General features: G+C 34.8%; 1 protein-coding gene and 1 long non-coding RNA gene across 2 annotated transcripts in view; one reads left to right on the top strand and one right to left on the bottom strand.

Annotated features, from left to right (window-relative positions):
• Window positions 1-799: 799 nt before the first annotated feature.
• The window catches only part of LOC105149990 (homeobox protein Nkx-2.4), a 48,553-nt gene continuing 31,618 nt past the window's right edge, over window positions 800-17,734 (bottom strand). Inside the window, exon 4 of the mRNA XM_087407592.1 lies at window positions 800-5,496. Coding sequence (XP_087263718.1) covers window positions 5,146-5,496 — 351 coding nt within the window. The 3' untranslated portion in view covers window positions 800-5,145. The remainder of the gene's footprint in view (window positions 5,497-17,734) is intronic.
• On the top strand, window positions 6,372-9,692 carry LOC147909206 (uncharacterized). The gene is made up of 2 exons (XR_015545722.1): window positions 6,372-8,152; window positions 9,094-9,692. It is a non-coding gene; the product is annotated as an uncharacterized LOC147909206 (long non-coding RNA).

Genomic DNA, 17,734 nt, shown 5'->3' with positions numbered 1-17,734 from the left:
AACACAGATTTGTGATTCATTTGCTTATGTAGAAAAGTACGACAATTTTGATAAGATAAGTAAGAGATGAAAACACTCGATTAGGGTTACAATGCTCGAATTTTGAAAGTTCATAATGGTTTTAAAGAATACATTATAATTAAAATGGAAAGAAAATGAAGATATATGCGGAAAGGATTTTGTTGTTGGATCATCAAAATAATTATGTAGCTAATTGCTAGAACATTAAAACGTTTTGCAACATGATTAATTATCATGCTTGAGATTCTCATGTAATTATCTTAGTGATTCAAGACAATTATTATTAAATCTGTTATTTGTAAATTAAATTTTTAATATTGCAGCATTTTTTTCGTGTAGAAATTGTATATATTCGCTTTTCTAATTAAAATTGTTTTAATTGAGAATTTATTAATTAAAAAGCTCTAATGAAAAAATTGCTAATTTTGAGATGTATCACTTTTCTATTAACGCAGCGATATGATTTTTGATATTACATAGAGCAATAATAAAATAGATAATATCAGAAAATATTCTGAATAAACAATCTATAATATAAAATATTCTGAAATTCTGTTTTATAATAGAAACTATTAAGAATAAACAGATCCAATTATAATTTCATTATAATAATTCAATATTAATTATATTCTGAAGAGGGCTACAACAAAATATGAAAGAGGAGTATATACAAGAGCACAAAGAGTACTTAAGCGTTTTTGCAATATTTGTATAAATAAATAATTTGTAAATAGCACTTGATGATATCACAAATTGTCAAGAACAAGATTCGTTGATGTTTGAATAAGTATCGTTTTATTAATATCTCTCTTATTATTTACAAAACTTTATAATAATCTCTAGCTGATTTTCTCACCACGACACACTACTCACTATCGTCAATTCTATACTTTTTTTTTGTTTTGCGTAATCGTTATACTGTAATGCTCGATAATGCTCATCCTCTAAATCATTTATGTATAATGAACGTCGCTCGATTTAGAAATTCGTTGTCGACATGCGCGCGACACTTCCGTCTCTCTTCGCACCACACAACGTCGCTTATAACAAACGTGTATTTACAATATAAGTGTCATTTACAATTGAACGTGCGAAATCGTAAACTTGTTCTAAGATCCTCACTCGCGACGCGAACGCGCGGAACGCTCGTCGAATTTCAAAAACGCTTCGGTCTGTCCCTCGCGTTCTCTCGCAATCTTTCACTGTCCCATTTCGTTTTTTTTTCGCCGAAAAGGAAAGCTTCGAGAGCTCTCTCTCTCTCTCTCTCTCTCTCTCTCTCTCTCTCTCTCTCTCTTTCGCGAATAAAATCGCGTTATTGATTTGTAGAAGTAAAGTCGTCTCGATGAATCGACATATCTCGATAAATCTTGAGTCTTAACAGAAAAAAGAAAATAGAAAATTTTACCATTTAATCTAATCCTCTATAAACTTTTCTTGCTTCTGAAAAAAATTACACTGAAGAAAAATAATGTTGTATTAACAGCGTTATTCTAATTGATAATAATCTTGTTAATTAATTCAATAACACTATTAACACCTAAACGCTTTTTTCGATGCATCATATCTAGCTTTTTCCAATGCTTATTTTCACTATACTTACAACTTTTTTATTAATCAAGAAAAAATTACACATTTACGGACTATTGCTTAAATAAATATTCATTAATAAATATTCATAAAAAATTAATTTTGGAAAAAAAAGAATTGAAAGTAAAAGTTATAGAAAGATTTCCTAAGAATCGAAGACGGCTAGTGTTATGAATTTAAGTTTTTCCAGTTCGAAGAATTAGTTTATAATTAAAAAAAAATATAATGAGTTAGTAAATGGAATATGTATAATTTTGTGATTTTTTTTATCTGTCAATAATTAATTAAAAATAATATAAAACAAATCCAAGTTCAATAGTCACTAGTCGACTATTTTTACTTCCTCCTCAAAAGTCTCAATTCTAATTTATCCCCTTCCTCTAAATAAAATTTTAGCTACACTCATGATTAGATATCCATATTCAAGCACTCTGATATTTACTGCCAGTGCTGAAAATAGTGCACGTAACGTAGATTTTTAGTACTGGCAGTGAATATCGGAACGCAGCCCGAGTATGTGTTCTCTTATAGCGTTTTCGAGTGGAGTGGGGTTGAACTCAACCCAGATCGGTTAACTCGAAAGTACCATGACCTCGTCCAATCAGAAACCAAAGTAGAGCATATGACGTCATTAATCCGACCTGGGTTGGGTTCAAACCCAATGCACTTGAAAACGCTATACGTGTGGTGTTTAAAAGTCAATGAAACAAGTATATCGTTCTCTTTTAATAAAATGTCGTCTGTTTCATAAATACTGTACTATAAATTAACAAGATTATTTTCAATTAAACTAATGCTATTAATACAACGTTATTTGCTTCCATGTACGCAATCGGCAAAAGGAACATATTAAATTATTAAATTTAAAATTAAGATTTAATTTAATAATCTTAATAATTTAATCTTAAATTATTAAGATTAAAAAGATTGTTGATGTTTACAACTTTCAAGTCATTTGGCGCTATAAAGGATTAACTTACATATCTGTGTTGTGCGAATGTAACAAAATTTTGCTTGAATTTGACGGAAAGTAAAATCGTTATCCATATCGCAAGCGTCCAGATTGACGAGGTTCTGGCATAACTGATAAAAATGCCATATATGTATATAGATACATATCGCGGATAAAATAATACACGTCAACGCAGCGACATATCTATATACATATATACACACACACACACATATATATATATGTGTGTGTGTGTGTTGTATATTGTATTTGCGCGCGACAATGCAGCAAAATCTGTCGCGTAAATACGGGGCGCGCGCGGCGCCGGAAATTCGTCGAACGTTTGACAAACGTGCACATTGTCTGGAAGCGACTTTCCGAGCGACAATGTCGCTCGCGAGAGCGTGTCTCGGATGTCGCGCTGTCGGTGAAATCGAGTCACAATCACGCGACGCCAGTGTACTATTTCGTAATTCGAATCGACGGATTTCCAATCCATCGAGTGGACACCCGGGCCAACGATAATTTCGCGAGCGAACAATCCGTTTCGGCTCCCATGCTCGATTGTAGCACGGCGCGGCCGTGTTTTGTTTCCTGGCGCCGCGGCGCTTTACAATGTCGTTTATTTCGTGCACAGGCGAGCGATCCTCCGCAAATCACCGAAATTCGGATATACGAGCTTCCCCCGCGCGCGATTCTACAAAAAAAAAAACTAGAACTTTTTTTCTCCCTCGACCGAAAACATTTTTTGCATACGTTTTGCGAAAAATAGTGTACTTTAACGACGGCGTTGACGCTAATAAAAGTCGATTATTATTTTACACGAAGAGATCGTACGAATTCATAAAACTCTTTTTATTATATTCTATTTTTTCGAAACGCTGAAGTCTGAATGTCGAGGTGTATAATATTATATATTAAAAAACAGTTGAAAGAAATAAAACGAGTTAAGTAAATTTTTGTTAAAAAAAAATCAGAGAATACCGTTCGCAAACAAATGTGTTATCTCGTTCGCAGGTTTAAAAAATACGGTGATCTCGGCGGGCAAAGTGAGAGATTAAAATGCGTTACTGAAATTTTCGAATGCAGGCGATTCTTCTTCGAGAAGAACAAAGATGTGGATCGCGTCGCGAGCACTGTTTAATGGTCGTTAATTGAGATTTGAAGGAAGTGAACACTGGCTCCGGTTGATCCGTAGAAAGATTTACAACATGCGCGTTGTAAATCTCTTCTCGTGGTGCAACTCCGGGGGAGCCGCCATTCCACGTAAAACGTGAATGCGTGAGGCTTCATTCGATTCGACGTGTGCACTCACGATCGATTTACGCGATGACAGATGTAAAATCACGGTGACGGTTACTATAGCGATGCACGATGATCCCGATTCGAGTGTTCTCATCGTAATATCACCCTTGGCTGGCGCATTTTCAACCGCGAGCGCGTACTCACCGACCACAGGCGGTCGCTAATTATCACACTAATAGTCCCTACAATCATCGAGCAAATACCCATCGATTGTCGATTGCCGTAACGTCCCAAACAAAGTCCATAATCGGACGTAAGATGTCTTGAGCTGGTATCGGTACATTAATCGCAAGTCAATCCTAAGCTTACTGCGTTCAGCAGAGAAAACTAATCAATTAGTGCTTAGTGATTATCCTTAATCCTTAATATGATTTCTTACTTTTAGTTCTTCGCTGGATCTAAGCGTAGGATCCAATCGTATTAAAGAATCACTAAGCGCTAACTGATTTTTTCTACTTGGGCATTCAAAAACGTCAATAGTGTTACTGTAAGAGGCTTACGATCGATTTGCGACTAACGTTATAGAACCAGCTTTATAAAGACAAACGGGTATTTCTTAATTTTCCTATTTCTTATAAGATCTTTTAGACGATTTTCGTAAAAACGTCTTTGAGATGTCTTTTAGACGTCTTACGTACCAACTTTGGATTTTTGTTGTCTGGGGTCACGTTTCTAATCGGGCAGCATGTTACCGGACTATGTACGGATGCACTTCACAAAAAGGAAAGAAAAAGAAGACTGTCCTTTTGGTATCCACGTGGGCATGGCTCACGGGGAGTCTTTCCTTACAGCAGATACGTAGAAAGAGAGAGCGGTCTCACTCGCGCAATCTCGAACCCGCGATGGATCAGCCGTGACTGTAGAAAGCCAGAAGGGAGAATGAAGCAAGAATTACTTGCCTTGAGCAAGAATTACTTCGGCCAATTAGAAATTCGGCGCTCCTAAGAATTATTTCAATCACAGAGAGACTCGCACGACTATTGGCGTCTCTCTCCCTTTAGGCTCTCTAGCCGACCGCAAGCGGCGGAGACGAGGCTCCAGGTTCATCCCGAGCCATCGGCCGTTGATTCGTGAATCACGAATGACGATTCGATGAAACGACAGCAGAGCAGATCCGCGTATCCACACACACACACACACATTTCCCTCCCACTCTCTTAAGAGTCTTAAGGACTGTCGTCGGGTATGGCGTACCAGGCAGCTGGATCCGCGGCGAGGGCCCATGGGCCTGCGACGGAGGGATTGGCGTAGGCCGCGGCCCCCGCCGCGGATGGCGCGCACTACCAGGCTCGACCCTGTAACGGTAGATACGCGCCGCACTGTGGCTGCTGTTGCTGCTGCATGCCCTGCTGCGCGCTGGACCGCGTGTACGAGCAATGCTGCAGGCTCTGGCTCGAGCTCATGACGTGGCTGACGCCAGCGACGACCGAGTGATGGGACACCGAGGAAGTCGCCGCGTGATGGGTACCATGAGGACTCGAGGCCGCTGTCATGTGCGGCGCAGGACTTGCCAGGGCCGCGCTGGGCCCGCCGCGGCTACCCTCGTTCCCGCCGCCGCCGCCGCCGCTCCCGCACGGCTTCCCGTCCTTCACCAGCACCGGTACCGCCACCCGCCGCGGCGAGCTTGCACTCTGGAACAAATGTATCATTGCTTCTTGATGCGACATTGCGACGTGCACAGGGAAAACGCGAATTGTCAAATATATATATATATATATATATATACAGAGTGGTTTGGAAAATAATGATAAATCTTTTGCATAGGGGTAGAATAGACTAAACTGAGAAGAAAAGCCTTCTACCATTTTGCAATTTTCGCAATAGTTAATAAGATATTAATTGCTAAAGTATTAATTGTCGAAAGTTGATCTTCAATAATTTTTTACTCAAATACTTTTACTCAAATACAGAAAAACTGCAAGAGACAAAAATTGTTTATTTTCTTTTCATGGAATTGTAAGAATTTTTTCCAGAATTTTTTATCAACTTTTTAGAACATTTTAGAATACGCATACGGTATTAAAAAAAATTCTGAAAAAATTCTGAAAAAATTCTCAGAACTTTATGAGAAGAAAGTAAAAAAAATAAGAAAATTTTTGTCTCTTACAGTTTTTTTGTAAAGTTGATAGTATTTGAGTAAAAAATTATTGAAGATCAATTTTCGGCAATTTTTAACAATTAATATCTTATTAACTATTAGCTAAAATCGTAAAGAGAATTTTTTTCTTCTCAGTTTAATTCATTCTGCCCCTATATGGAAGATTTATCATTACTTTCTAAACACCCTCTATATACATATATATATATGTTTATAATAATCCGTCTACATACTTTATTTATTCGTATATTTTAACATCTCGAAATAATATACGTCGCGATATCGCGATACAAAATTATTCGATCATAATCGATTATTTTCCTCGCATTCGTGATTAGTCAATTTCTTTCAGCTTAAGACTTAAATAGGAATTTCGGAAAAGTCATACGATCAATCAGAATTGTTATTTTGTATATCATACTAAACTTAAAAGATTCTGATTGATCGTATGACTTTCGAAATTCCGACTATCATGAGGAAGCACCCTAAATTTCACGCCTTAAAATCTCATTGTGGACGCCGCTTTAGAACGTCACGGATTTGGAAACGAATCGAGCCGAGCGATCATTTCATCTGCTAGTATAATATCGTAATCAAATTCTATATTCTATCATTTATGAATTAACATAGATCTGACTTTTGTATATACATCGATGATTTGATATAATAGAAAGCGCGTTTCGGAAAATATCAATATAAAAAGTTTTTACGTGATTATAGTAGTCAACGAGACGATGCGACGATCGCATTCGGTTTACGAACGTTTAATCGCACGGATATTCATTTTAACTCATATATTTACTTGTTTGTGATATTAATTGTCACAAGACACATACAGCATATATTATTTATTATTTCAATATACAATTAGGTACGAAAGTGCACGGAAGTGCAGTTAGGAGCAACAGGTGTAGCGTCGCCGCGACGGGTATACGCGTGAAGTTGTCCGCGCGACATTCGCGAGTCTCATCCGCCATTAGCATTTTCGTCCGATTTTGTCGGTCGCGATAATTCTAGTCAGTTCTACGAATTCGTCGATCGGTGAACATCCATGGATATCGTGGCTTCGTACAATCATATTCTTTTTCGGAATGTAACAAAGTGTGCGAGAAGTGTGCAGTTAACAACCGGGAGTGCCGTGAAAAGTGTCGCGCGTCATTAATTTTGTTTCCGCGAGTGTTGTATTGTCAAGTACGAAGGAGACGCAGAGAAGCTGAGAGGAGGCGGAGGCTTGGAGGCGTCGGGCAATGGCGGGGCAATCACAAGTGATTTGTTTTTATTTGTTACTTGCGATGTTAATTGTTTGTCGCACAGTGTGTTTCATGTATCATTTTGAATAATATAGAATGTTAATAATATAGAATTATTAAATATATTTCATGGAAAAGACAGTTTTGCTGAAATATCTAAAAATTTAACTAGATACAAATCTGAAAATAATTTTATTGGACATCAAAATAATTATGTAGGACGCTCAAATTAGATTGCTAGAATGTCAAAAGTTTTCACAGCGTTGTTGATCATGCTCGAGATTCTTACATAATTATTTTAATGGTCCAATAAAAGTATTTTCAGATTTGTATTTAATTAAATTTTTAGATAAAGCAAAATTGTTCTTTCAAAATAAATATTTAAAGATTAAAATATTAGAAAGTTAAAATATAGAAATATTTAAAACTTATAGAATCATAATTTTCTTTATTTATGTGTTATTTGCAATGTTAGTTGTTTCTTTGCAATTGCATAACGTATTCCATAATAATATATATTAAATATTTGTTATTTAAGCTACTTAAAATATTCAAAATATATTTTACTTATAATATTTTATTTATATTTATAATACTTTCAATGTATTTAAGATTTAGAAAATTACGAAAATTATTTTAAAAAAAAGTTAGAAAATAAAAGTTTATTTCTTTAACTAATAAGATAACAATAAGAGTATTAATAACAATAAAAGATTATATTAATATTTAATTATAATAAAAATTTAGATACAAAAATTTTCCTCTAAAGTTATATATATATAAATATTTAAAAACATTTAAAACATGAGTAAAATAATTATCTCACAATAATTCACTCTTGAGAATGATTAATTATCACAGACATTACTTTAATTTGGATAAATTTGTTTTTGTTTACAGATTACGTACAAATAAACTCCGCTGCTGTGCATTGTATCGGTGAGTTCGATAAATCATTTTATTGGATTGAAACAAAAGTTTGTAATGATAACTTTAAAGTATGTAATTTCAAAATTTAAGCAGCTGTAACTTCGTTAAAAACAAACAAAATTTAAAATTTTTTATAAAATTTAAAATTTCTATACTTTCGAAAGGTCACTATGTTTTTTTAATTTTTGCGAGTTTAATGATTTTTGCAAATAGAAAACTACAATTAAGTTGAACGAAATAGAAAATTTTTGTTCACTTTGTGAGCCAATCACGTTCCAAAAAAAAACATGCAAAAATTTTCGACTGTTTATTGTGAAAACTAAAAGTTTTTCCTACGAAATCGTTTTTAAAAATTTTCTAAAATTTTTTGTTATTGAATTATCGCGGATTAAATAAAAAGGATAACATTTCAACTTTGCTCATAATTTCGTTAAAAATAATCGTATTGCAATTCAAGAAACAGGTACAATTGCGCAAAATTTTTTAGAAACATGGTACAAATGAAATAGCGCTGTGAAATTTTTTGTTTCGACCCATATTTCAATTTAAAATAAAAAAAAAGGATATTAGGATCTACTGTGTGTGTGTGTGTGTGTGTGTGTGTGTGTATTCTCTAAATTTGAATCAGTGGCTAATCACTGTGATATCAATCCCAAGTATGCCACTGAGAATTAGTACATTCACAGCGAAATTCAACTAAAAAAGTCAATGAAATGTGGAATCCTTAATCTAGCTAACCTTGCTTTAATGTATAAATTCAATGAATATGATATTGGAACTGCAAATATCGATAGTTTAATCACACGATACTCGAACTTCCTTTCTTTTTCAGTCGAATTTCACTGATCCAGAGAGTATAAATTCAGAGAGTATAATTTATTTAGAGAATAAATTCTATCTAAGCAAATCCATTGACTCGACACAGATATTTACGAACTATTCGTTTACAGTCTTTTTAAACGGACCTGTGTGTGCTCATGCACGCGAGCTACCGATCATCTCCGATGGATTATCGAAACGCCACCGTTTGCCAAAGTTTCTTAGTACAAGTGTACGCACTTTAAGCGCACGTTCCAGCGCAATTTCCCAGCTCGACGAGCGTTGCGTGAACAAACGCGGGATACGTAGGCTGGCAAGGACTTGAGCTGAGCGCTTCTGTGTTCCGAGTAAATACGCGCAGCGCGGTAGGCCCGGTAAGACACTTAACCCGCACGATATCCCGCGATCAGCATTCACTGCTAGACGAAGTACACGATGGACTCTCTCGTTACGAATAAACAGTACCGGCTACCGTAGACTCGGCCCGCGTACTCTCCCATAGCATAAAATTTCCCCAGTTTAGAAATTTTGAATCAAAGTGAAACACTTCTTGATATATCTATACGATGATCTATCATATATATGATGATCTATCTACGTATTGTATATGTAGAAAATATATTTCAAGTTCATGTATTTTACAATTGAAGAGGGAGGCAATCTTTCTCGTATTTCTTTAATTTTGTATTAAATTTGTAATTCTTAAATGAATAATAATTTTTCTTCTGTTGATTTATATCTTTTATATTTCAAATTTGTATCTTTAATTAAAAGGAGAAATCATTCACATATTTTCTTAATTTTTATTAACTTGGTAATTCTTAGATAAATTAATCTTTCTCGTTATTCTTTAGATTAATTGACTGTATTTCTTTCGCTTTGTATTTCAAATTTGCATCTTTAATTGAGAGGCATTCTTCACATATTTTCTTAATTTCGAATTCTTAGACAAATTAATCTCTTTTTTTAATCTATGGGTTAATTAATAAACTTTCTGTTATTAATTTACGTTTTCCTGCTTTGCAACTATGCGAGTAGAAGATTCTAAATTTTGTTATCAACTCGATTAAAAATTCAAGACTGCGATATGTTAATTCGAGGGAAATCATTTTCTATTCGCACAAGAGATCCGTGGGTGTAGAGACAGCCCTGTTCTGTACATCAACCCCACGAACCTCACGGCATACCAAACAGAAGCCGGAGCAAGCAGACCGAATACCTGCCAGAACGACCACTCAGCTGTATCAACATTCGGTACACGACATTCCTCTTCGATCTCTTCGCCAGTGAGACTTTAATAATACGATTGCGCTGAAAAATAACGTCCTTTGCTCGCCTGATGCTCGCGTGATTTCTCGGTAATCAGTGTCATCTGCGTGAATTTTTCGAATTTTATTTATCCAATCATCTCGTTACATCATTCGCCTTTACTGTGGTTAGATCAAATTAAATACAGCAACCTTTTAGAAAGTTAGTAATAATTCTGTATTCAAAAAAATCAGTGTAGATTTAACACCATATGCGGTGTCTATATAATTCTCATCGTGCTGATATTAATATTAACACCAACATGATGTGGATTTATAGTACAAAATTTAGAAAGAGAAAATATGATAGTGGATTTATAGCTCCTGGAGTTAATATTGATACCATCATGGTGTGAATTTAAAATTCATAATGTTAAATCCACATCATTAATATTAATATCAACACAATAAATTATATAGATACCGCATGGTGTTAAACCACACCGATATCTTTTAGAATGTGACTTTCTATTGTTAAAAAGACAAAATTATCAAGGAATTTATCAAGGAAAATATGTAGAATATAATTATAATTTCTTGTTCTTTATGACGAAAAAAAGAGCTTCAGAATTTATGATATTTTCACGTTTATTTCCACAGTTCCAAAATCGCTGCGATGAATATGTGTAGATAAAAAAAGGGGGCGAGAGAGAGAGAGAGAGAGAGAGAGAGAGAGAGAGAGAGAGAGAAAGAGAGAAATATTAAACCGACCGATGGAACGCAGCGAAAAGGTTTATGCGGGCAATGAATTTTTTTTGTCGCGCGAGAGCAGATACTTTTATGCAAATCCGGCCAGTGTCGAGTGCCCGGGAGGTATACGACCGATTTGATTCGAGTGGCCGGTACGAACTTACGTTTCGCGTTGCCGTTTGCGAGGGCATAAGTGCAGGCATGCCGTGCACTTCAAGCTGACAAAGTGACGATTACGCTAAACGCATGACGGTCCGCGCGCGCGTCACGCGTCACGCCACTTTAGCCACTTTAACGCGCGTTAAACGATTTCCGGCGAAAATGCCTGCGTTGTTGGGTGCCCGAGTAGTAATACCTTTATGAAGGCCAGGCCTGGGTCGCGTTGCCGAGATTCTGAACTTCTGCACCCCGATCGCCTGGACCGATTGCAACGAAATCAATTCTCGAAATCATTTCTGTTGTATCTTATCGAATATTTTTATATTTTTATATCGTGTAGTAGATAATCCATTTCCCTTCATTTCATGAATTAATTGTAAACAGAAAGAACGGATGAAAGTATCTATAATCAAAATTTAGATACAGTTCTGAAAATAATTTTGTTTAGACCATCAAAATAATTATGTAGGACATTCAAATTGATTGTTCGAATATTAAAATTTTTTATAGTATTATTATATCAACATTTAAGCGTTTCACATAATTTTTTTTTGCTTTGATAGCTCAACAAAATTATTTTTAAATTTTGTGTTTACTTTACACGAAAAAATGTTTATCTGAAAATAATTTTGTTGGCCAAAATAGTTGTGCAGAATGCTTAAATGTTGTGATAATGCTGCAAAAATGTTTAATATTCTAGTTAAAAATTTGGTTACAAAAATCAAATTTTGATTAGAGCAATATTTTTTAATTATAAAATAAGAAAGCTTTGTTGCGTTTTTATTTGTATTGTTCTAATTAAAATTTGATAACTAATTAAAAATTAACCAAATTTTGATTGTGGAACAATAAAATTTATTTAATTAAAAAGTTTTTGTTAGTCACACCAACAAAATAAATGGTTATTATAGTATCAAGCACTCCTTTCAGTATACAATTTGAGCGTTCTGTTACATGTAATTATTTTGAATCTAAACAAAATTTTGAAATCTATATTTAATTAAATATTTGGATACAATTCTTCATTAAAATTTCTTTTCGTGTAGCTAAATTCTTTTTCTGTTTAACAATTCTCGGATGATAGATATACAACAAAAATAGAAAATCTATTTTTAACCCATTTTGCAAATGTCCGCATGAATTCATAATTACCAGTATCAGTGTATTTCCGATATTAATTTCAATTCGCGTTCAGTAGACACATTAACGCGTATGATTAATAAATCATTAGTAAACAGAGTGAAACTAGCCTTCACCATCTCAAATGCACGACACGATGTGTAATGCAATTACGCGCGCGCGCGATGACGTAACAGTAGTTATTAGATTTTAAAAGCAAGCAGTGCGTTTGCGAGACTCATTGAATTCCATTTCTCGCGGAAACGAGAGGTCCCGACGGAAATCTTTTAATGTCTCCTTTGTTCGGCGGGAGGCCACTGGGAAGAAAAAGGCGGTGCTATCGCATAACGGGGCGGCTTTCTGATTAATTACATTGCCCTTCCCCTTGCAATACATTCCTCACATCGTCAGAAACCTCGGAATACTTAATTCTAATTCTTCTAGTTTTTTTAACGTTAGCTTTGCTAGGAAAAAAACAAACAATAAGAAACCCTAAGTTGTCCTTAGTGAAGAGCCAATGAGTGAAATTTCTTCTCATTGTCAGACAATAAAAAGTCCAAAATTGAGATGTAAGATGTCTTAAAGATGTTTTTTAAGAGTCCTTTAAAAACCGTTTCTTTAAAACGTCTTATGTTTTTGGACGTGCGTGTTGTCTGAGTTCTCTCCGAGAATGGAAATCTGCAACTCGTGGAAAACGAGAAGTTAGTGATAAAACTGAAAGTTAAGCGGCAGGTAATCTCTATTTGCGCTCAGGTATTGCGCGTGACTGTACTCACGGCAAGATGGCGACCGGTCCTCGAGAGCCTGTTTCGGTGCTCCCCTGCAGAATCTCTCTCTCTCTCCCCCCTCTCTCTCTCTCACTCTTTCCTTTTTACTTTCCTTGTTTTTCTCTCGGTCGCTTTCATCCTTCCATATCTCTCTCTCTCTCTCTCTCTCTCTCTCTCTCTATCTATCTATCTCTCTCTCTCTCTGCCCTGTAGTCTCCTTCGCTCTCCGTTTTTCCCTCTTCGCCCTTCTCTACCCTTCTCGCTTGTTCGCTCACTGATACTTGAATTTTTTTACCTTCATGAAGGGAGAAATGGAATAAAATGAAAAAAGGAGGGAAAATCTGAACGTAGGCTACACCGGCGCGTCGGAGAAGTCGTCCCTTCGTCGACGTCGTCCTCACGAATGACGAAGGGACGCTTTCTTCCTTTCGTGCGATGATCTATCCTGAACATATAGTATTCTATATCTCTCAACATGCAATAAAACTGTGTCTAAACAATTTCGAGGCAGACGAATCGTATCTACGCATTTCTATATTCTAACTATTGCTAAAAACCTGAAACTATATATTATTGATTAATTTAATATTGTGTAATCTATTTGTAACCGTGTATTCTCAATCTTTCACGTACATCAAACGCAATGAGTCTTTCAGAAGCCAAACCGTAATTTATGATTAACATCATAAAATAAGAAGTATTACAAAATTGATGAAGTTACAAACTAACCATGTCGCTCTGATACTGAAATTTAAAAAATTTGTAAAAGATGATTGATCAGTTTGATTCTTGAAAAGTTCATGTATTAATAATTGATGTAATTGACATAACAAGATGACGTAAATTGCAAAATATTAAATTCAAGAATGAACATTCAATAAAATCGTTCTTTCTGTGTAGGCACTTATATTTCTATCTAAAAAATTAGAATAATTTTGCAAATGAAAAGATATAAAGATGGACTACTCGCGCAATTATTTCACATCGGAAAAATTGGGACATAGTAGTTCCCAAGCTATGATCGGCCTTCCTTCGAAGCAATGATAATAACGAAATAAAATAGCCAATCGTATTATTGACGGTAACAACACGGGTGGAAGATCGCGTCGGGAAGAAGAGAGAAGGTAATGAAAACATGTCCACGGAAGCACGACGAACTAACGAGTAAATTACAGGGCGGCTGCTGGGCGGAAGAATCGCTTGCCCTCGCAGATCGGCCCATCAGATAACTTTCAACGCCATTAATGCTATACGGCTGTTTACGAGGCAAACGCGACGCAACGTTGAGTCCATTGTGTTGCCAGGGTCCAGGACACAACTCCGATTTCGATGGCCTACGTGATTCCCATCGATTTTTCGCGGTGGGCACCGTTCGAACCTCGTTTAAATCGAATTTAAAAGAGAGACACTTTAATACACACTTTTATCTCGATGTCAAGAATTCTTACACAAGGCAAAAGAGGAACAATACATTTCGTATTGTATTATTGTTAAGGATTGTATGCTTTACGGTAAACTAAGTTCTCTTTAATTCTTAGAATGCTATCAATATTGAGTGACATAATAATGGCTATCGATCATAAATTTTAACGTGCAAGGAAATAGGCCATTCTTAGTTAACGTAACACAAATTAATATTCACGCTTTTAATGACAAAATATTTTTATAATCGAAATAAATGTTTATAAATATAAATAACAAACATTATTTCCAAATTTGTATTTAGCTAAATTTTTTAATATTCAATAATATCGTTCTTTCAGTGTAGATCATTTTTTTTCTATGAATAAATCTATCGGATTTTTTGCTCTTTCATCAGTAAAGTGGTTTGACTGCGATATCGAACGATCAGTCGCGCCAGTGAAATTTTGCCACATTTACATCCTGTGTACAGTATCGACGGTTTCTCCGCGATAGTAAAATTCCTTTTTTTCGGAGGCACATTTCTGAATAATCGATAAACGCGCAAAGCTCATCGGACATGATAATACCGCGAGGTGGAAAAAATTGCGCGTATCTATTTAAAAATATGCTTCGTAAACTATGCTCGCGTAAACTATGCGTATATTTTCATCGAATTTCAATGAGCGATGTTATACGCGCGTCGTCCCTCGACGTGTAAAAGTGCGCTATGTAAATCCGCTTATGCCGTCGCACTGCATCCGTGTGACACTTGTCCGCATATTTCGTGAAAATATCATTTGCCTAAAGCGATAACGAAGTGACGAGTGTCACTTTGGCATGTGAAGGACAGGCGCAACCTTGTGCCTATAAGTAAAGAACTGCAGTTTTGCTGAAGCATCGAAAAATTAATAGACACAGATAGACACAGATCTGAAAATAATCTCGTTGAACTATCAAAATAATTATATAGGATGCTCAAACTGGTTGTTAGAATTCCATATAGGGATTCTAACAGTCTAGAAACCAACGCTTACAACTGTCAACTAAGTCAAGGCTCTAGGCCTGTTCTTTTTCGAAGAATTCTGGACTAGTTCAGCTAGTGCACAAGTTAGAGTGAAATAAACTACAGCTGTCTCACTCTAACTTATGCATCTTATGGTCTACACCAGTTCAGAACTTGAGGTGGGAAAAGAATAGACTTTTGTCAACCAGTACTGGGCCATCACTGACAAATGACTGACTAAAATGACTAGGCCAGTACTGTTTGTCAGTACTGCACCCAAGTTATCATCCAGTACTTAGCCAATATTAGATCAGTTTATCAGTACCTGAATTGTAGCAACTAATAATGATGTAGCCGATTGTAAAATCCTACATGGGATATCAACATTTTTACAGAATTGCTTTTATTATGTTTTGAGTTTCTTATGATTCTGTTGATGTTTCCAACAAAATTATTTTTAGATCTGTATCTAATTAAATACTTTAAATACTTTAGCAAAATATCGTTCTTTCTGTGTAACTTTTATGCTAATTTAATTATATCTTTCTTCTTTCTTCTTCAAATTACTTTTTACAACTTAGATTTTTGTGATAATCAATATTATCAATTCCTCGTGCAAAGATCGTATTGCTATTTTTTACCTCGATACTTTTGACGTCATTTCATCAACTTTTGCAATTATGATAAATATACTTTTATATTTAGCATTTTTTCTTATACAATAAATCAATGTTTGGTCGTAATAATCTATACGAAATAAATACTCTCGAATAAAATTTAAATGGCGATAGAAACTTTATGTTACAAACATTTTCTACATTTTAAGATAAAAAGTACGGATATAAAAGTTTGAATTTGACTTTCTTTCTTTTGTTTCTTGATCATTCAATTGCATTCTTACGAATTTGTTATTACGTGATGTCGTTTACAAGTTTATCGTGCAATCGTATTTATCGTCGAGGAAGTAGTCGAGGAAACGAAGTTATTTTATAAGCTTCTTTTAAATTTTAAGGCAAGAAAAAATATAGAAGTTTGAATTTAATTGACCTTTTTTTCTTGTATTCTAGACTTGGAAATTTTTTATCACGTCAACGTTTAGAAATTACCAGAGTTGTAACAAACTCCTCATCCTAAAATTCTACAACTTTTCCTTGATTTTCAGACAAAATTTCATGACTTTCTCTGATGGTTTCAATAATATTTTGAAACTTTTGGAATTTTCATTCTGATTTGAAAACCCTCAAATATTTTTTATTGAGCAATTTAACATATGGCAGCGTAAATATTATTAATATTGTTGACACCATTTTTATTTAATTATTAAGTTGGTAATGATCCTGCATAAATATAATGTACGGATATTACATTTATTTAAAGCCAAGAATTTTAATTTTCCAAAAAATTTTGCAAAATCCTCTGACTTTTTCCTGGTTTTCTTGATTCCTGATTTCTAATTTCTCTCATTTCTCTGATTTCCAGTTTTGTGACAATCCTGATTATGTAAATCGCGCAATCGTATTACCTTCGTATGGTTTGAGAATCCGTCGTGTTAAAGTGGGCCCGCTACTTTCGTGACAACGCATACGTGACATCCTAATTTATTCAAAAAAAATTCGAAGTGTGTATCACGATGATCGTTCTGACGTCTCTTTTGAATAATATTCTTTGAAAAAGGGGAACATAGAGAGGGAGCAATTCATATTCGGTTTTATGTGAGTATCTGATAAAAGATCTGGAAGACACGGCACGTTTCGAAGTAGCAGCTACGGTATCTCGGCGATCGCGTCTGTTGCCATTAGAAATGCTCGTGATACACTTCAGTATATTCAAGTACTCGATTACTACCGACGGTAAAGTATCGATTATTTTAATACAGCGATACAAGTCGAGTATTCTTTACGTGTGTATATGTTTATGTATACGTGAATGTGTATCGCTTATTTCAGTAGATAGACTCTAAAAATCTGAAAGACGATGCTGAAAATTATGATGGTCAAAAGATTAAACGAAGATGTTAACAGATTATTACGGTACTTTTTAATCCGTCCGTGAATTTATTTTCACAAAAAAACTAATTGTTAATTGCAAAATTAATTTTGTAGATAATAAGAAATGCATGTACATATTTTTTGCAATGCAAATATTTAAAAAGAAACCAGTCAAAAAGGATATAATATTAAAACGATTTTATTACTAATTAATTCGTTTACATTAATGATATGAGTGAATAATGTAAATGAATTAATTAGTAATAAAAAATTAATAAATTAAGATAAAATCCTTTGTATTTTTTTTTTAATTCTAAGTAAGTTTGATCTCACAA

Source organism: Acromyrmex echinatior, chromosome 7, assembly GCF_024713525.1.
Source record: "Acromyrmex echinatior isolate Ae372 chromosome 7, ASM2471352v2, whole genome shotgun sequence".
Taxonomy (NCBI): domain Eukaryota; kingdom Metazoa; phylum Arthropoda; class Insecta; order Hymenoptera; family Formicidae; genus Acromyrmex; species Acromyrmex echinatior.
Note: the sequence above shows the minus strand (reverse complement) of the source record. Positions and strands in the feature narration are given on the sequence as shown.